This window comes from Mus caroli, chromosome 7 (genome assembly GCF_900094665.2).
Source record: "Mus caroli chromosome 7, CAROLI_EIJ_v1.1, whole genome shotgun sequence".
Lineage (NCBI taxonomy): Eukaryota > Metazoa > Chordata > Mammalia > Rodentia > Muridae > Mus > Mus caroli.
This window is the reverse complement of record NC_034576.1, coordinates 1,453,712-1,472,761: the sequence shown is the minus strand read 5'-3', so window position 1 is coordinate 1,472,761 and position 19,050 is coordinate 1,453,712. Positions and strand designations below refer to the sequence as shown.

The 19,050-nt window shown below is 52.0% G+C and overlaps 3 protein-coding genes across 3 annotated transcripts; 2 read left to right on the top strand and 1 right to left on the bottom strand.

Annotated features, from left to right (window-relative positions):
• Window positions 1–1,710: 1,710 nt before the first annotated feature.
• On the top strand, window positions 1,711–6,543 carry Tmem238 (transmembrane protein 238). The gene is made up of 2 exons (XM_021166998.1): window positions 1,711–2,362; window positions 6,433–6,543. The coding sequence occupies exon 1, from the start codon at window positions 1,825–1,827 to the stop codon at window positions 2,353–2,355; it is 531 nt and encodes a 176-aa protein (XP_021022657.1). The 5' UTR covers window positions 1,711–1,824; the 3' UTR covers window positions 2,356–2,362; window positions 6,433–6,543.
• An 822-nt stretch (window positions 6,544–7,365) lies between these two features.
• Window positions 7,366–8,739, bottom strand: Tmem190 (transmembrane protein 190). The gene is made up of 5 exons (XM_021166997.2): window positions 8,648–8,739; window positions 8,496–8,531; window positions 7,855–7,980; window positions 7,683–7,767; window positions 7,366–7,597 (listed from the first exon to the last, which is right to left on the bottom strand). The coding sequence occupies exons 1-5, from the start codon at window positions 8,703–8,705 to the stop codon at window positions 7,408–7,410; spliced, it is 495 nt and encodes a 164-aa protein (XP_021022656.1). The 5' UTR covers window positions 8,706–8,739; the 3' UTR covers window positions 7,366–7,407.
• Il11 (interleukin 11) lies at window positions 7,938–18,711 on the top strand. The gene is made up of 6 exons (XM_021167000.2): window positions 7,938–9,409; window positions 13,187–13,277; window positions 15,418–15,590; window positions 15,699–15,785; window positions 15,877–16,038; window positions 18,423–18,711. Exons 3-6 carry the CDS (start codon window positions 15,588–15,590, stop codon window positions 18,591–18,593), a joined length of 423 nt encoding a protein of 140 aa, XP_021022659.1. The 5' UTR covers window positions 7,938–9,409; window positions 13,187–13,277; window positions 15,418–15,587; the 3' UTR covers window positions 18,594–18,711.
• Window positions 18,712–19,050: the final 339 nt, after the last annotated feature.

Genomic DNA, 19,050 nt, shown 5'->3' with positions numbered 1-19,050 from the left:
TTTTTTTTTTTTTTTAATAAGTACACTGTAGCTGTCTTCAGACACTAGAAGAGGGCACTGGATCCTATTACAGATGGTTGTGAGCCACCAAGTGGTTGCTGGGAACTGAACTCAGGACCTCTGGAAGAGCAATCAGTGCTCTTAACCGCTGAACCTTCTCTCCAGCCCACCACAGTCATTCTTAATGTTTTATTAGCATTTAATCATGCATAAAGTAGGTTTACATAACATTTTCGTATGTGTATATAATGTTTTGGGCCATACTCACATACTGCAGCTAGTCTGTGTGTGAGTGTCCAAGTGTGTATCCTTTATGCTATTCACAGGCTCACGGGTGGTTTGTTTACAGGCTACCAATGGCTGCATCACAGTGGAAAATATGATTTTTCTCCTCCATCATCCTCAGTTTTCTCCAACTCTGAAACTAGATAGAGTCTTGGGAGAACCTAGACAGAACTGTCTCGAAGTTTCCCACCCCAGGGAGAATGACTCATTTAAGGGGTAGATGTGTGGAAGATCAGGACTTCCCTATAACAGCTGTTGGGTCCTCCTAGTGTGGACCATGGCTTGGCCCAACCATTTGCCTGTGCCATGATGCCTCTCAGCTCCCATTAAATTCTCTCTAAGTTGGAGCTGGTGAGATGGCTCAGTGGATAAGAACACTGACTGTTCTTCTCTGAAGGTCCCGAGTTCAAATTCCAAACAGCCACATGGTGGCTCACAATCATCCCTAACGGAATCTATATCTTTAAAAAATAATAGCCGGGCGTGGTGGTGCACGCCTTTAATCCCAGCACTCGGGAGGCAGAGGCAGGCTGATTTCTGAGTTCGAGGCCAGCCTGGTCTACAAAGTGAGTGCCAGGACAGCCAGGGCTACACAGAGAAACCCTGTCTCGAAAAAACCAAAAAAATAAAATAAAATAAAATAAAAAATAATAGCAAAAAGGCCACAGTTTTGGTTTGGTCTGACTTGAGTCAGGATTTCTCTGTGTGGCCCTGGCTGTCCTGGAACTCATTCTGTAGACCAGGCTGGCCTCAAACTCAAGAGATCTGCCTCTCAAGTGCTGGGACTAAGGGCATGGGTCACCACTGTCAGGCTAAAGCTACAATTTCTATGCCATCTCCTCAGGGACACCTTTCCTGAGCACTTCGGGAATTGTGGCTAGGAACTGGAAAACAGGGCTTGTCAGGCTAACATCTGAGCACTAACAGAGCCCTGAGCTTAGTATATTGTGTTCACAAGGTGTCAGCTGGCACCTGGGAGATGGGTTCATTGTATTCCCAGGTTGGGTTAACAAGGCCCTACACTCACAAGAGATCTCAAAAGACAAGCATGGAGACAGCTTCAGGGCTCTGGCTGCTGATTCTGTGCTCCAGAGAATGTTGTTGTTGTTGGATTTTATGCTGTACAGGGCATGAAATCAAGAACTTCGAGCATGGTAGGCAAACACTCCACCAAGCGAGCTACATCCCAACATGCCCGGTTTTTTGTTTCTGATCTCCATTTTGGTTCATTATGGGCTTGGTGGCACAGGTGGCCCTCGGGAGGCGGACACTAAGTAGAAACACTATCTAGCTACATTATGCCACCCTGAAGTTTGGCCCTAGTCACCTGGCGCTGCTTAATGGACAGGGTCGTGCGCCGCTGATCCTCCCAGACCTCTGAGCCACACAAGAGACTCATTCGGGCCACCAGGTCCAGGCTGTGAGCTCAGGTGACCATGCAGGCACTGGGCACACCTGGCGCCGGGCCCTAACTCCGCCCCGGGCAGCCGCACCCCGGGACGCTGTCGGGGAGCAGGCGGCGGCGGGCCACCGAGGGCCATGGCGGCAGCGTCACCGGTGTGCGGCTCGCAGGCGTCCGCGGTCGGCGCCTCGACCCCACCCGCGCCCGCACCGGCTCCAGCGGCCGGCCTGGGCCGCTGCCGCATGGCGCTGCTGCTGGCCGTGGCCTTGGACGTGGCGGGCATGGCGGCGCTGCTGACCGGCGTGTTCGCGCAGCTGCAGGTGCGCGGCCGCGACTTCGGGGACCTGCTCATCTACTCTGGGGCGCTGCTGGTGTTCTTGAGCCTGTTGGGCTGGATTCTCTGGTACACCGGCAACATCGAGATCTCGCGCCAGGAGCTGGAGCGCGACTACGGCCTGCGACCCTCGGCGATTGCCCGCCTGGCGCGCAAGCTGTCCCGTCGCTGGTCGGCGCCCGCCACCGCCAGTCCCCGGACCACAGCCGGTCTCCGCTCAGCGCGCAGAGCGAACCGCGCGCCCCAGCCCTCCTCCTCCGGCTCCCGCCGCGTGCGCCTGCAGCTCGCCACGCTTGAGGCGGGGTCCGGGGCGGCAGGCACCGGCAGCGAGTGAGCCCCAGGTGAGGACACCAGAAAGAGTGAGATGTGGTGGGGAGACAGACACGTCGCTGGAAGGGGAAACTGCAGGAGAGTGAGTCTCAGAGCAGAGACTCAGACGGATGGGTGGGACAAAGTTGGGAGTCACAGTACGCCCTGCTCCTTTTGCTCCACGTGCACCAGGCCTCGTGCCATCCTCCCTGTAGCCAGTTCTCTGAGCTCATTACTGTTACTGTACAAGAAGCTCCGAAAGTAGGTGACACTCTTGTCCGGACCACACAAATGTACAAATGAAAGAGTGCCATTCATCCAGACAGGTAGTCCTAATGTGAAGTCAGAGGCAAAGAAGAACCAGGGGCACAGAGAGGGAAAGCACCCTTGTACCTTTCCCTTTCTCTGATATTTAAGACAAGGTTTCACGGCTGTCCTGGAACTTGATATGTAGACCAGGCTGCCCTTGAACTGAGATCAGCTTGTCTCTGCCTCCGGAGTTCTGGAATTAAAGGCATCTGCCACCACTCTTGGCCCTTTATTAGTGTGTGTGTGTGTGCGCGCGTGTGCGCATATTTGTGACACAATGTTTTTGTTGTTTTTGTGGCATCTATTCTCTCTTTCCAGCATGTAGGCCTTGGAGATCAAACTCAGGTCAGCAGTTTGGTGGCAAGCACCTTTACCCAATGCGCCATTTTTTTTTTTTTTGAGGCCCCTATATTTTCTTTCTTAAATTCTCTCCAGCTTTCCTGCTTCTACTTTCTTGCCGTCTCATCAAACCCAGGCCATTGGCTGATGTGTAAAACCTCTGCTTTTATTTATTTTTTATTTTTTTATTTTTTAATTTTTGGTTTTTCAAGACAGGGTTTCTCTGTATAGTCCTGGCTGTCCCGGAACTCACTCTGTAGACTAGGCTGGCCTCGAACTCAGAAATCCTCCTGCCTCTGCCTCCCAAGTACTGGGATTAAATGCGTGCACTACCACGCCCAGCTTTTTTTTTTTTTTTAATTAAAAAGATTTATTTATTTATTTATTTAATGTATATGGGTACACTGTAACTGAACACATGGTTGTGAGCCTTCATGTGGTTGTTGGGGATTGAATTTTTAGGACCTCTGCTTGCTCTGGTTGGCCCTACTTGCTCCAGATGCACCAGAAGAGGGCGTCAGATCTCATTAGGGGTGGTTGTGAACCACCACGTGGTTGCTGGGATTTGAACTCAGGACCTTCAGATGAGCAGTCTTTGCTCTTACCCACTGAGCCATCTCACCAGCCCCCACCCCCAGCTTTAAACCTCTGTTTTTAAGTTCTTTTTCCCACATTTTATTTGTATTTAATTCAGACCAAAGACGGACAGACGTCTTCCATAACAAGGAGGGCCATTGCTATCTGCAGTCCAACCAGAAAACTTCCAGAATGCTCTTTAGGCACCAGCGCACTCCTCTGAGTATTCATATTGTCTGAGCCTATTCCTATCACTGTTTGACTAGCCATATGGTATATCTCTGTGGGAGCTGGTTACCACATCTGACAGAGAGCCCCAGACAGGTAAAGCTGGGGTCTCTGGTGTCTTTGTTACTAATACTACCCAGCAAAAAGTGTGAGCTCAGGAAAGGGTAATTAATGGATAGGATGGATGGATCCTTAAGTAGATGTGATAAATGTATTACATACAGATTGATGGACAAATGGATACATTTTAGTTGATAGATGGGTGGATGGAGAACTGGTGAGTTAGTTGGCTGATGGATGGATTGGTAAATGGTTTGTAGAAGAGTGTGCTGGTGAACTGGGTGAGTGGGAGCAGATAGAATGAATGGATGGATGGATGGATGGGTGAGATGGTTTGACAGGACTAGTGGATAGATGAATGAGTTTGTGCTTTGTTTCTGAGACAGAGTCTTGCTGGGTGTCCCCAGGTTCACCTTGAACACAGTCCTCCTGGTTCAGCGCCAGATTAGCTGTTTACTACACGTAACGGATGAATTGGTGGGTGAGTTCATAGCGCTAGATGAAGAGAGGCGTAAGCGGACAGTTAGATGGATAGTTTGGGCAGGCAGATATGCAAATAAATGGATGGGTTTGATTTTGGATGGATGGGAATGACTGAATCCATTTCCTAGGTGGGATTTCTGTAAGAGGATTAAACTCTAAAACGGTGGGGGGGGGGTGTGTGTGTGCATGTGTGTACATTTGTAGAGAGGTCAGAGAATTAATTTTTGTGTCATTCCTCAGGAACTAGCAATCTTTGCTTTTTGGGACAGGATCTCTGGTTGGCCTGGAGCTCACTGATTAAGCTAGACTGACTTGCCAATCAGCCCCAGGCATTTAAGAGTCTCTGCCTCCACAGCACTGGGCTTACAAGCACCATGGAGCCTGGCACTCTTTATGTAGCGCACACTAGTGAGGGCACCATGGTACATCTGTGAAGGTCAGAGAATATCTTTCATGAGCAGATTCTCTCCTTCCACCATTGAATTTAGGGTGTTGGGATTACATGGCAAGTGTGTTTACCCAATGAGATATCTCACCAGCCCAAGACATTTTTACTTTTCTCCTGGGATCCAAAGAAATTCTGTGCTTCATGAGAACTAAGAATATGATTCTATGTTCTGTGGTTCAAATGAGGAAACAGTTAGGGCTAGGGGTGTGGCTCAGTTGTAAAGAGAACTAACTTAGCATGCCTGTGTCAAGCCCTGGGTTCAATTTCCAGCACCACAAAACAGAAGACATGGTTGGTAACCCCTATAATCCCAACACTCAGGCAGATCGCAGCAGATTCAAGACCAGCCCAATGTGTGAAGGATGTTCCAGGCCAAGCCAGGACTGTAATAGTGAGACTCTGTTTCAAAACAGCAAAACAGGGTCTGGAGAGTGGCTCAGCAGTAAGAGGACTGGCTGCTCTTCCAGAGGACCTAAATTCCATTCCTAGCACCCATATGTCAGCTCACAAGTGTCTAATTCCAGTTTCAGGAGATCTGATGCCCCCTTCTGGCCTCCATAGGCACCAGGCACAAAACATTCCTATGCATAAAATAAAACATAAATCTTAAAAAAAAAAATCACACACACAAAATATTTAAAGGCTAAGTAACCACGTATATGTGAAGCATGGACAAATATTGGAGTACAACACTAGACATATGCCAAAATATCCACCTGTGGTAAACTTGGCTCCTGAAGACCCTTGACATTTACGCAGAAATGGACATTTGAGTGGGCCTCAAAGAACTTGAATTTTGACAAGCGGGCATGCTCTAGGAATGCCAACTCCGCTGGGACCAAAATTCTCCCATGGGGCAAATCATCTTTTCCCTCTTCTGCCTTTCCTTAACACGGCCTCCTTATATGACATAGGCTGGCCTGGCACTTCCTACATAGACTAGGCTGGACTTTAATATGTACTACACTCCTGACTTTTAATACTGGGGCTACAGATGTGAGCCACCTTGTCTGCCTTGGTTCTTTCTGGTTCCATTTTCTTTCTTTTTTTTTTTTTTTTTATTTTGTTTTTAAGTACATCTCTTTATTTTTAGTATGTGTGTATCTTGGTGTGCTCTGGATTATGTGTGTGTAGAAATCTGAGGGTAACCCGTGGAAGTGGGTTCTTCCCTTCCACCATGAGGGTCCTTTTGGGTTGTTTTTTTTTTTTTTTTTTTTTTTTTTTTTTTTTTTTTTGAGACAGGATCTCACACTCCGTAGCCCAGTCTGGACTCAAACTATGCATCCCAGACTGACTTTGAAGATCCTTTTTGCCAGCCTTCCAGGTGTTGGAATGCCCCAACTGTTTCATTGTCTATTTTTCCGTCTCTGTTTATCTTGCCATCTTTGTGACTCCCCAGGTCTGTCTCCGTGCCTCTGTCTCTTTGCTTTCTCCTGTCATAAACTCATTATCAGTGGATTCTGGTGAGTTAGAAGCACATTTTCAGACACATCCCCTGGGGGTTCTACAGCAAGCAGAGGGAGGGGGTCGGGGGAAGCTTGAGTGTCCATCAGTGAGTAAGGGTCTCCCTGGCCTTCCATGGGCTAGGGAACCTCAGAATGAAAGGACAGAACCGGAGCAAACCTACCTAGCCACTAACCCCACCTTGCCTTCCCACAGACCACCTCATCCTCCGGACCTGACTGAGACACGCAGCTTCCCTGTGCATCACTAGGCCACCAGGATACCCACCTGTCGCCTCACTTGGATAAATGTTTCTGTTTTGGAGCAGTGCTTGACTGTCTGGTGAAGGGGACTGATATGCCAGGCCAAGACACCGTTGATCTTGGGGTCCCTAGGGATATAGGATTTCAACTGCTTACTAGCCCTTCACTAGGGACACCAGGGAGGTGAGAAGAAGGATCCCCAGTGCATGCAGAGCCACCCACCCAGCCAGGCTTCCCTAGGGTAGTTTAGATCTTCCAAGAAGAACAGACACAGGGGCACACTGAACTTGCAAGATATTTACTGCGGGTTGGTCCTTATATAGAAGATGGCATTGATGCAGGATGCCTGCAAGACGAGGAGGAGAGAGAGCTAACTGAACTGAATGTGGGCAGACTGAATCTGAGTGTAGACAACACACTTTCAAGAAAAGGTCTGGCAGTGGAGACTCTGGGAGCTCAAGCCCTTGCTGGATGTTTTGCACTTCTGTAGCCACTCGGGCATTGTGCTGAGGGGCAGGAGAGCTTTGAGAGCTGGAGATTCGTCAGTCCATGGTGCTTCCTAAAGCAGCACGGCTTAGCACACGTTCCCATGGCCATGTGTGTCCCTAATACTCCAAATCCCCCTATTGGCAGCTCACCTCATTGTAGGCCCCTACACAAGCTCCCACCCCAGAGCCACCTCCAGTTCCTTCCTTGATTTAGACCCACACTGCTTATTCCCAGAACTCACTCCTAACAAACTCCTCTACACTAAGCTCACAGTCCCTAATCAGACCCAGTGCCCACATTCAGTCCTCACCCTTAATCTCCCTCAAAGTACACATGCACACTGTGCAAGGCTCCCATAGGGCTCCCTGCTCCCCACAGATCTCAAAAAAGACACACATTTATATGCTATATCTGTATTAAGGGCACCTCTAGGGTTGCCCTATTCTTCACCTCCTGTGTCCTCCCCGGAAACTACAGCTGCAAGTTCTGCTTCAGTGCCTCCTGGGGATTGGAGAACGGTAGTTGACTTGCTGACCGATCGTCGGTCCTTAGACAGGGTCTTTGACAGTCTACTACATTTCCTATGTAGAAAGCTTGGTAGGTGCAGCATGTCTTGGCGCCTGGCCCACCTGGTGGGGAGAGCATATGTTCAGCCTGAACCGCCCACACCTTCTGTGGAGAACCATGCCTCCTGGCCTCCCCAGCCACACTCACCAGAAGAGACAGATACTGGTGATCAGGAAGAGTAGGCTGCCACAGGTCCAGCCCAGTGCCCACATATGCTTCCTCCGCATATTTTCTAGAAAAGGGGAGGAGGAAGCTCCAGGGATCCACCCTCTGGAACCCTCACCCTCTGAAACATCCAGTCTGCAGTCAGGTCACTCACCATCTGGCCGCTGATGATAGCATACACCGTCCCGGTAGCAGCATCGCAGGCGTAGGCAGAGGTTGGGGTTCTCAATTGCTGCCTGACCCCCACAGCTCTCTCGGTCCCACACATCTCCCTCACAACCTAAGGGCCACCACAGTAGGTGCTAAGTAACAACAGAACTGTCCCTGGAAGCTACAGGCACAAGAGTGCCAAGGCCAGGCTGTGGGGCTGCGGTACTGTGTATTTGGCAGTATTTAGAGGACCCAAGAGTCCAGACCCAGCCCTCCTCCCTCAGACTTAGGGGGTTCAGCTTCCATCCCTCCTCCCACAAACCTAGACATTCCAACCCCAGCCCTCTTCCTTCAGAGAGTCGATTACACAAACCTTCTCCCTCAAGTTCAGGAGTCAATGTTGCAGGCATCTCTCCAGACCCCAGACCCAAGGACCAAGGTCCAGCTCTTCTCCCTCAGACTTCAGCCCTCCTTGAGTCCCAGAGGTTGAGTTCCTAGCCCTCCTTCCTCAGACCCAAGGGTCTACCCCCCAGCTCTTCTCCTTTGGACCCAGGGGTCAATCCCCCAGCCTCTCTCACACATCCTACAATCTTAATTTGGGATCCCCCCACCCCCCAGGGCCCCAGGATTTTGGCTCTTACTTACTCCATGGGTAGAAAAATCCCTGGATTCCATTCGCATCTGTGGGAAAGAAAGGGTGATGTTGGGAGATTGTGTGGCAGCCAACGTGGTGGCCCTGTCCACAGCCCCCAATGGCCCTGTCCATAGCCCCCTGATGTCCTCCTCAGTACCCTCACCTACTGAGCCCTGCATCAGCAGGAGAAGGCCCAAAGCTGAGATCCCAGACCCCACCATGTTACCTCCCCAGACCTCTGGGGCCTCTGCAAAGTAACCTTAAACAACATCAGCCCTAGCAACAGCTGGGCTCCGCCCCAAAAGCTTCAGCCCCAAAATTCTTAGTTCTGTTGCTAAGGAATCCCCTCAGCAAGGGGTTCACAAGAAGGGGCGCCCCGTCCCATCAATTCTACCTAGGAGAAGAGGTGGGTGGGCATTGGGAGATTTCAAATTTAGCGCCTTCTCAGCAAGGGAAGAGGAAAAGAGAAAGCAGGACAAAGCACAGGGCTGGAGAGGTCTCTCCATTTTCATCCGGAACCTGACAGGATAAGGATATGGGACTGGGGAAATCTTTGAGTTGCAGACTCCATTTCTTTCCTAACCCAATGTCTAAAGAGGCAGCCTCAAGAGACCCAAGTTCAGAAATCCTCATTGCTAGGGTATTATTCCTTTTAGCAACCAGGAAAAAGGGGAGGGGGGAGGACCCTAGAATAGTGGGGTCTCACTGAGCCCCATTGTTAGAGAAGGTTTCCTCAGCAACCAGATGAGAGGAAGAAGGGACAGTGAGGGCTGGTGGGTTGGCCTTGGGTTTCACATCACAGGCTCCAGCAGGCACCTGCTTTAGGGAACACAGACCAGGGGTGGGACTGACTGCGTGGCCCTGCTGAGACTGAGGTGTGGTCCCTGTTAGAGGCTGTGATGGTGACTCCTGCCAAAAGTTTCAGGTCCGCAAAGAGACTCAGCTTCCCTTTTGTTCATGAGGGAACACAAGCGAGAGCAACTCGAGTTGTCTTGTGTTTGTTTTACCCAAGATTGCCCTCCTGGCTTCCAGCGAGCCAGACTGGAGACCATGTCACTATGGCTCCTCATTCAGCCGAGCTCAATATTCCCCTGGCATAGTGAGAAGTGTTCCTTGGTTCCTCATGGAGGTCCTGGGTTGGCCCTGGGCTCATGGGATGGCTGGGGCACCCATGGCTTGGGTCTGAGGGGATGAAGATGTCTGGAGAAGGGAATCCTTGAGACTGAAAACTTATGACCCTAGAGGCTGAGGGAGGCAGGGTTTGGGAACATGAGTCTGAGCAGGAAGAACTGGGTCCTGAACTACTGAGGCTTTTAGGGGAAGAACTGGGTCCTGAACTACTGAGGCTTTTAGGGGAAGAAGCTAGATCCAAGACTCTGGGATCTGAAGAAGGAAGGCTCTCGCGGTCTGCGGGAGGAGTGTTGGGGTCTAGACCCTTGATTCTGAGGAACCCCGGGCCTATTTCAGATCTGGGGGGTGGAGGGAGGTTCTGGGGCCTGGATTGTCCCTTCCGTGGGAGGGAGGGGTCTGAACTCAGACCCCTGTTTCCCAAGAAGCTTAGGAGGGTGACTCTCTTTCATCCCTAGGTCCTACTGTAAACATCCTAGAGGGTGCTGAGTGGGCCCTGGGCTGTCTCCGTCAGAGATGACACAGGTCCAGGGGGCTCGGCAGGGGGCCTGGGGGTGGGGGTCAGAGGGGTTGCTGGGCTGAGACTGGGCAGCTGCTGACCATTTCCTGTGTCAACACCATCTGGACCCACTTCCCAATTCCCTGGATTCCTCAGGGATCAAGGAGGGGGTGGAGGTGGAGCTGCCTGGCCCTGGACCGCTGCGGATTGGGATTGGGGAGGGGGGGGTGCGCCGTCAAGGCCCTCACCACTAATGACAGGTTTGGGCTGCCTCTGTGGCTGACCTGCCTCGTCACCCCCAGAGGCCAGACAGGACCCCCCAGGGACAGACAGACGGACACACACAGCCTGGGATGTGCTGACATCATGCCCGGCCAGCACCAGCTCACCCCAGGGGCCAGCACACCATCAAGGAAGGCCCCCCTGGCTAGATCCCCACATCCTAGGGACAGCTCGTGATATGCTTCAGAGACCTCCTACCTCTGTGCTTGAGGACTCAAGCTGGCCTCCTAGCACTCTTTTGCCTCTGTCTTCTCGTCATGGGGCTGTGAGATCCTGTTTGTATTTGTTTATTTCTGCTGTCTTCCGTCATTTTGGGGGGATTCCCAAAAGCCTCCCACCTCATCTGTCTCTCTGTCTCATTTCCATAGACCTGGTATCCCAACCCTCACCCAGGGAAGACCCAGGCAGGACTCCCAAGTCCACTCTTCCGTCCTTCTGTGGTCACTGGGGAAGACAAGTCTCCCCCACAATCCCCAGGTTGGAAAGTGAAGCAGGACTGAGAACAAGCAAGGAGCCCACCGCCCAGACTCACAAACTTCCTCAAACGCAGCGCTCTCCCATTGTAGGACATCACATATGCTTTCCACCTACATAAAAATGAGGGTTTAGTGGCCTGGATCCCAGGAAGAAGGGCTTGCAGGGGTCTGTTCCCTGGGTCTGAGGGAAGAGGGCTGGGATCTAGAACCCTGGTTCTGAAAAGAGCAAGGGTCTGTACTCTGGGTATGACAGAAGAGGGTTGGTTGGCCAAGTACCTGAGAGCCTGGATCAGAGGGAGGAGGGCTAGGGTTTGTACCCAGGGTTTGAGTTTAACCCTCTCAGGAGGGTTAAATACCTGAGAACCTGGGCCTGAGGGAAGAGGGCTGGGTTCTGTACCCTGAGTTTAAGGAATATGGGGAGATGAGGAGGTCGGGGGATGGTATGAGTTCTTCAATCTCAGTTGGGGGAAGGGGCTGGCATTTGCAGTCCCTGGTATTGGCCAGGTCTGGCTACAAGCCCAGTCCCTTGTCCCCTCAGGCCAGTCCATTCCCCAGGCTGGTGGCCTGAGTCACCTTGGCTAGCCCCCATGGTCTGGGGGGGTGTGTGCTACGTCAGCTCTCCCCTCACTGACGCAGCCTTGGGCCCCCCACGATGACTCAGCCGGAAACAGGCCCCCTGAGGGGCGGAGACCCAGTGGTCAGAAGCCTGGGTCCCAGCAGAAGCAGGGGCTGAGGAGGGCCCCTGGGGGGCCTTTCAAAGGGGTGGTGTGACAAACCAAGAAAGGGAGAGAAAGAGCTCTTACCTGAGGTGATGAGGTCATATCCCACCATTGGGTTGGGAGTGGGGGCTGTGACCTCACCCCCTGGGGGATCTGAGCAGTTCTTCCCCCCCTAGTGGTGAAAGATGGGGAGGGGAAGCCTCTGGCTGCCAGTCAGTCCAGAGCCAGCCCTCACCCTACTCCCCCATCTCCAGCCAATGCAATGGGCCCAAAAGATGGGCATGGGTGGTCTACAAAGAGATTTTTTGCAGTTCATGTAACTGTCCTGTGTTCAGAGCTATCCCATTTCCCTCTTGAGGAGGCTTCTGGGAATATATGTGAGCTGGTTTTGGTGTTGCCATCCCTTAAGGGCCTGTGAATTCTGAACCAATGGTAGTCACCTGTTGAACACAGAATGTGGGTATTGCTGCAGTCACTGAACTGGTGTGTTTGGCTCTTTCCTGGAGAGACTACTACATCCCCTTCTCTGAATGCGGCTTTGTCTAAGTTTCTAGTACCCATCCACTCACCACTCATTTTGCCATCTCTCGCAGTGACTACCTGTGCCTCAGTACAGCTGATAAAGTGTAACCATGAGATCAATAACAGTTCTCTAGCAGTAGTTTGCACAAGACTCCTCACGTGGCATTTAGGGGTAGGACGGGACGTGTGTGTGTGTCTGGGAGTGTATGTATATGTGGGTAGATTATCTGTACTTACATGCACGTGTACAGAGGCCAGAGGGGGACACTGGGAAGTTTTAGCACTCTCAACGTTACGCTCTTGAGAAAGGGTCTCTCACTGAACCTGTGCTAGGCTGGAAGACAAGCCCTAGTGGCCCCGCCATCTCCACATCTCCACCCACCCACACGGCTGCAGTTACACATGCGCAGCTTTTTTTTTTTTAAAGCTTTTTTTTAAATGTTTTTTTAAAAGATTTTATTTATTTATTTATTTATTTATTTATTTATTTATTTATTACATGTAAGTACACTGTAGCTGTCTTCAGACACTCCAGAAGAGGGAGTCAGATCTCATTAGGGATGGTTGTGAGCCACCATGTGGTTGCTGGGATTTGAACTCCAGACCTTTGGAAGAGCAGTGGGGTGCTCTTACCCACTGAGCCATCTCACCAGCCCTCAGCTTTTTATATATGTGCTGTGGATTCAACTCAGCTCCTCATGTCTGTGCAGCAAGCACTCTTACCCCCTGGGTCATCTCCTTAGCCATAGAAGATAGTCTCAGCCCCATTTACAGAACTGGCAAGTGGGGTGGGGGGGGGAGGGCAGCAACACAGTCAGAGACACCTCTGTAGAAAGCCTTTATTCCTTTTTCTTTTGGTCCTCAGCTACCTCATCTAACCTCAGGTGACCTCATCTTTGGTACATTCTTCTGCAGCCTGGGTCTTCTCTTTCCATGTCTGTGGCCCCTTTCCCCTTGGGGATCGCTGCTTCTTTTTTAAAATGGGGTTTCAAGTAGCCCAGGTTAGCTTTAGTGTCACTGTTTAGCTAAGGATGACCTTGAACTAACCTCTGAACCTCCTGCTTTCGCCTCCCCAGCGCTGAGAGTGCAGGTGTGTACCATCACTCTGCCAATGGAGCCACATCCTCAGCTTCTCAGTTGCCAGTGTCTCTCCATCTCAGAGACTAGGTATCTATATATCCTGCTGTCCCCATCTCTGTGCATCTGTCAGCCATTCTGGGTTTAGAGGCTCCATCTCTGCCCCAGTGTTCTCTCTGTCGTCCAGATTCTCCCCCTCACCTCCAACTCCTCAGGCCCTGGACTTGCCTCTCCTACTGCCTCACCATCTCTCAGTACTAGTCCTGGTCCATGCAGACCACCACCCACAGCCAGGCTTCATAGAGCTCTTGAGCCTTGTGTGTCTGTCCCAGCCCGTGGAGGTGGAGGGAGGGGACGCCAATGACCTCACCGGCCCCTCTCAGACCACCCCCCCTTCACTTTTCAACTTTTCCAACTTTTCCTTCCGTGCCCTCCTCCAAGCAAGGCGGTGTGAGCCCTGCTAGGCAGCCGGCTCGTCTGAATGGAAAAGGCAGGAGGGAGGGTGAGTCAGGATGTGTCAGGCCGCCCTCCCCTGCTGCCTGCCCCCCGCCCGCCCGCCCCGGCCCCCTATATAACCCCCCAGGCGTACACACTCCCTCACTGCCTGGCCCTTGCTGCTCACACTCACAAACCTCCCCTCCCCAGGCCGAGGCCCAGCTGACCCTCTGGGCTCCCCCGGCAGCGGACAGGGAAGGGTTAAAGCCCCCCCCCAGGCTCCCTGCCCCCTGCCCTGGGGAACCCCTGGCCTGTGGGGACATGAACTGTAAGTTGGTTCCAGTTCATGGGTGAGGGGACAGGGTTGGGGGGGGAGGATTGAGGGAGTGGGGAGGATGCGAAGCAGAGTAGGGACAGAGGGATAGAAAAGAGGAGTCAAGGGTAGTCAGATTGAGAAAGAATAGTGAGAAAAGTGGGAACTTAAGAGAAGAGATGGACAGAGAAAGAGAACAAGGCAAGGGACAGCCAGACAAGGACAGAGGGACAGATGCTGGGAGGGAGGTGATCCTTAAGGGATCGGGTATCCCAGGGAGTCAGTGGGAATCTAGGAACAGAGACAACCACGAACTGCAACAGCTCAGGGTGGGAAACTGAGGCAGAGAATCCCAGATGACAGCAAGCCCCAGAGGACGGGAAACAGGCAGGGGAGGCAGACGAAAGAGAGGTGCGGACAGAGAGCTTAAAGAGCCAGACAGATGCGCCCCGGCTAGGGGACGGGTGCACCGACAGACGGCCCAGGAGGGGCTTGCGAAGGACTAGGCATAGCTAGAGGGGACCAGGGGGCGGGCTGGGGGTGTGATACTTGAGCTTGGTGGCCCGGGGGGCTCTGATTGGCTGGCTGTCTCAGAGGTGGGCGGGGCAGCTGGGGGATGGGCAGCCGGCAAAGGAGCTGTCCCTAGCCCCTGAGCCCCGAACGCGGCCCGACGGGTCTTCAGCTGCGTGCATCCCTGAGCGCCTCTCAGACCAGGTGCGCCCTGGTCCTCCCCGACCCAACGGCCCAGCCCTCTGCAGCCACCTTTGTGGGCATATGGGAATGGGTCCAGGCACCTTCCTGGAGAGGAATCCGTGTGTTCGGGTGTCAGCTTCAGTCTCTGACTCCTACCACTGTTCCCAGGCCGGCTAGGGCTCCCGGGGCAGGGGAGGGGGGCAGGTTCTGGCCTGTACCTCCCCCCCGTCATGCCCCGCCCCGGGGCCCAGATTCCGGCGTCCGGGGGCGGACGGGAGACGCCCGGCCCGTCTACCCGCCCCGGGCCGCGTCTGCTCCGACGGGCGGGGCAGCCAGAGCCAGGGAGGGAGAGGGAAGCCCGCCCGGGCTCGGGCTTTGCGACCTGCCCCGGGGCGCCCCACCCTGAGACTCAAGACCTCCAGGTCCTCCTCCCTCAGATCCAGGCGTTCAGATTCCAGCCCTCCTCCCTCAGACCCAGGAGCCCAAACCTCAGCTCTTCTCCCTCAGAACCTGGAGTCCAGAGTCTAGCCCTCATTCTGCAGATCCAGGGTCCCGAGGCCCAGCCTGCCCTCCCTCAGACCCAGAATCCAGGCTCCATCCATCTCTCCTCCTCCAGACCGTAAAGTCTAGACCACAGTCCTTCAAAACCAAAATTCCGAACCCTAGCTTACCTCTCTCAGACCCAGGTTCTAGATTCTAGCCCTTCTTCCTCAGAGGCAGAAGAATCTAGACCCCAGTCCTACTCCCTCAGACCCAGAGTTTGGCCTGATTTCTCCCTTCTGTCCACAGGTGTTTGTCGCCTGGTCCTGGTGGTGCTGAGCCTCTGGCCAGATAGAGTCGTTGCCCCTGGGCCACCAGCTGGCTCCCCTCGAGTCTCTTCAGACCCTCGTGCAGATCTGGACAGCGCTGTTCTCCTAACCCGATCCCTCCTGGCAGACACACGGCAACTAGCTGCACAGATGGTAGGAGATTGGAGGGACAGGGAATATAGAATGACAGTCACTTCTCTCTCTTGGGCACTTGACGAAGGGGAGAGCTTGGGGTTCCCCTCACAGCTTCTTTCTCACCAGAGAGACAAATTCCCAGCTGATGGAGATCACAATCTGGACTCCCTGCCTACCTTGGCCATGAGCGCTGGGACATTGGGATCTTTGCAGGTGAGCGCTGGCTGATAGGGAGGGTTGAAAGACTGATGGCTGAGGGGATACGGGTGTTAACAGTTCCCTGGTTTCCATTCTTTGTCCCTAGCTTCCTGGTGTGATGACAAGGCTTCGAGTAGACTTGATGTCCTACCTCCGGCATGTACAATGGCTGCGCCGTGCAGGTGGTCCTTCCCTAAAGACTCTGGAGCCAGAGCTGGGTGCCCTGCAAGCCCGACTGGAACGGCTACTCCGTCGATTACAGCTCTTGGTATGCTCTGACTCCAAGACCTTTGACTTCCATTCTGATCCCTTTGACCCTAAGAAACAACAGCCTGAGATTTTGATTCCTCCATCCACCCAGACATGGTTTCTCTGTGTGGCCCTGGCTGTCCTGGAACTCACTCTGTAGACCAGGCTGGCCTCGAACTCAGAAATCTGCCTGCCTCTGCCTCCCAAGTGCTGGGNCTGGCCTCGAACTCAGAAATCTGCCTGCCTCTGCCTCCCAAGTGCTGGGATTAAAGGTGTGTGCCACCACTGCTGGGCTTCAGAGCAACTCTTTTTTTTTTTTTTTTTTTAAAGATTTATTTATTTATTTCATGTATATGAGTACACTGTTGCTGTCTCCAGACACACAGAAGAGGGCATCATTGGATCCCATTACAGATGGTTGTGAGCCACCATGTGGTTGCTGGGATTTGAACTCAGGACCTCTGGAGGAACAGTCAGTGTTCCTAATCGCTGAGCCATCTCTCCAGCCCTCAGAGCAACTCTTAACCAATCCCCAAGGCTACAAGCCACCATAGACCATTGTTTTGTGTCCCCCAAATCCCAGCCCATGATAGTATCCCCAACCCTGACCACTTGTCTAAAAGTCTAGACCCTGAATCCCAAGATCCTTAGACCTAAGACCCCTTCTCTGAGTTAACAGGATCTAAATCTTCTCGTGAGAATTAGAGGCCTAGGTCTTAAGATGCCTAAAAAACCTCTAATACCCAAAGCCCCAGATCCAAGCCCCGCCCCCCCAGATCCTCACATCTCAAGGACCCAGCCCTAGTTCCTAAGAGACAAGATCATGACTGAACCAGCCTTGACACTCTACAATGCCAGATCTCAAGTGTAGTCCCTAGCGGAGTACAGTGGCAGTTGCCTGTAAGTCTCAGCACTTAGGAGGCACAGGTGGGCGGTTGTCACAAGTGATTTCCAGCCTTGCTATAACGAAAAATATAGCAGAAACCTGTCTCAAACAAAGCAAAGCCAGGTATGGTAGCACCTGATTGTACTCCCAGTGTTTGGGAGGTGGTAAACGAAGAGATCAAGGCCATCTCAGTTGTGTAGTGAGATTGAAGCCAATCTGGGTTTATAAGATCTTGTTTCAAAATCCTCCCTCCCCACCAGCCCTATGTCTCATTTTCAATATTATAAGTTTTTAATATCAATACCCTAAATTCCAGAACCTCAGCCCGGTTGTCCAATAGACTTCAGTATTTGGTCCCTGCCTGTAAAGACCCTAGGTCTCAAATTCTTGCTCCTAACCCCAGTCCCTAGACATGGTCCCTAGACTCCAAGTTCTAAGACACTAGCTCTGACCTTCTGAGAAGACATGGCAAGCACCATTCATTCCCTAATCCTCATTCCTTAGTCCCTTAACCTGGTCCTTAGGACAGTGACCTGTGTGTGTGCGCGCATGTGCGTGCGTGTGTTCATTAAGACATGAACACACAGAAATGAGAGCCTAGAGTGCAGAGGTCAACATTGGGCATCTTTCTGTATTGATGCCCAATTTCCGCCTCGATTATGTTCCTGAGGTCTTTTTTGTTTTTATCTTTGAGAATTTTGAAACACGGTTTCTCTGTGTAACCTTGACTATCCTGGATGGAACTCACTCTGTAGACCAGGCTGGTCTCAAACTCAGAGGCTCTGCTTTGCTTTTTTGAGAAGAGGTTTCTCACTGAACTTGGAACTCACCAATTCAGCTAGACTGGATGGCTGGCAAATCCCCGAGAATCCTCCTACCTGTCCAATTTACTCAGCACTTAGATTACAGGCACGTGCTGGTGTGCCCAGCTTTTTTACATTAGGCCCAGAGGTTTGAACTCATGTCCTCTTGATTGTGCAGCAAGCACTTTACTACTTTATTAATTGTGCATTCTCCCAAGCCGCGGGGTTTGTTAATAATTATTTATTTTATTATTTATTTTAATTCCAGCACTTAGGAGGCAGAGGCAGGCAGATTTCTGAGTTCAAGACCTGAGTTTCTGGTCTACAGAGTGAGTTCCAGGATAGCCAGGGCTACACAGAGAAATCTTGTCTCGAAAAAAACAAAACAAAAAAAATTATTTTGTGTATATGAATATACTGTAGCTGTCTTCAGACGTACTCAAAGAGGGCATCAGATCCCATTACAGATGGTTGTGAGCCACCATGTGGTTGCTGGGAATTGAACTCAGGACCTCTGGAAGAACAGTCAGTACTCTTAACCACTGAGCCATCTCTCCAGCCCCCCAAACTGCCTTTCCTATGTATCCTTGAATCCTGATCCTTCCATTTCTGCTTCTCAAGTGCTGGGATTACAGGCGAGAACACCCAATACGGCTTCAGTTTTGTAAACCCCAGACCCTTGCCTTTAGCTAACCTTCTTTCTCTCTTCAACAGATGTCTCGCCTGGCCTTGCCCCAGGCAGCCCCAGACCAACCTGTGATCCCTCTGGGTCCTCCTGCCTCAGCCTGGGGAAACATCCGGGCAGCTCATGCCATCCTAGGAGGGCTGCACCTGACCTTGGACTGGGCCGTGCGGGGCCTGCTGTTGTTAAAGACTCGACTGTGACTCGGGACTGAAAGTCACCATCGATACCGCCCTTTAAAACCAGATCTTATTTATTTATTTATTTTGGTACTTGGAGGGGGGGCATGATGATCAGGGGCATGCCACACCCCAAACAACCGCCCCACACCCAGCTAGACAGTCTTTCCAGTAGACCTGGGTGAGGGGATCACCTGTGGCTTATTTATACTTATTTATTTAAACAACTGGGGTGGGTGGGGTGGGTGCATCTGAGACCCCGAGGAGCAGGGAACTGAGATCCTGGGTTCTGGGGTCTCTATGAAATCTGTTCACAGTGTCTTCCTCACTTCCTACATTATTTATTAAACGATTACTTTTTATATTAAGAGGAGGAAGGAGGGAAGCCGGGCGTGGTGGTGCACGCCTTTAATCCCAGCATTCGGGAGGCAGAGGCAGGCGGATTTCTGAGTTCGAGGCCAGCCTGGTCTACAAAGTGAGT

Coding starts and splice junctions, on each gene's coding strand:
- Il11 (XM_021167000.2), top strand. Junction 15,786..15,876: donor GGACATTGGGATCTTTGCAG/GTGAGCGCTGGC, acceptor CTTTGTCCCTAG/CTTCCTGGTGTGATGACAAG. Junction 16,039..18,422: donor TCCGTCGATTACAGCTCTTG/GTATGCTCTGAC, acceptor TCTCTTCAACAG/ATGTCTCGCCTGGCCTTGCC.
- Tmem238 (XM_021166998.1), top strand. CDS start 1,825: ATGGCGGCAGCGTCACCGGTGTGCGGCTCGCAGGCGTCCGCGGTCGGC.
- Tmem190 (XM_021166997.2), bottom strand. CDS start 8,705: ATGGTGGGGTCTGGGATCTCAGCTTTGGGCCTTCTCCTGCTGATGCAG. Junction 7,981..8,495: donor GGGATTTTTCTACCCATGGA/GTAAGTAAGAGC, acceptor GGTGGCCCTTAG/GTTGTGAGGGAGATGTGTGG. Junction 7,768..7,854: donor CTATCATCAGCGGCCAGATG/GTGAGTGACCTG, acceptor CCCCTTTTCTAG/AAAATATGCGGAGGAAGCAT.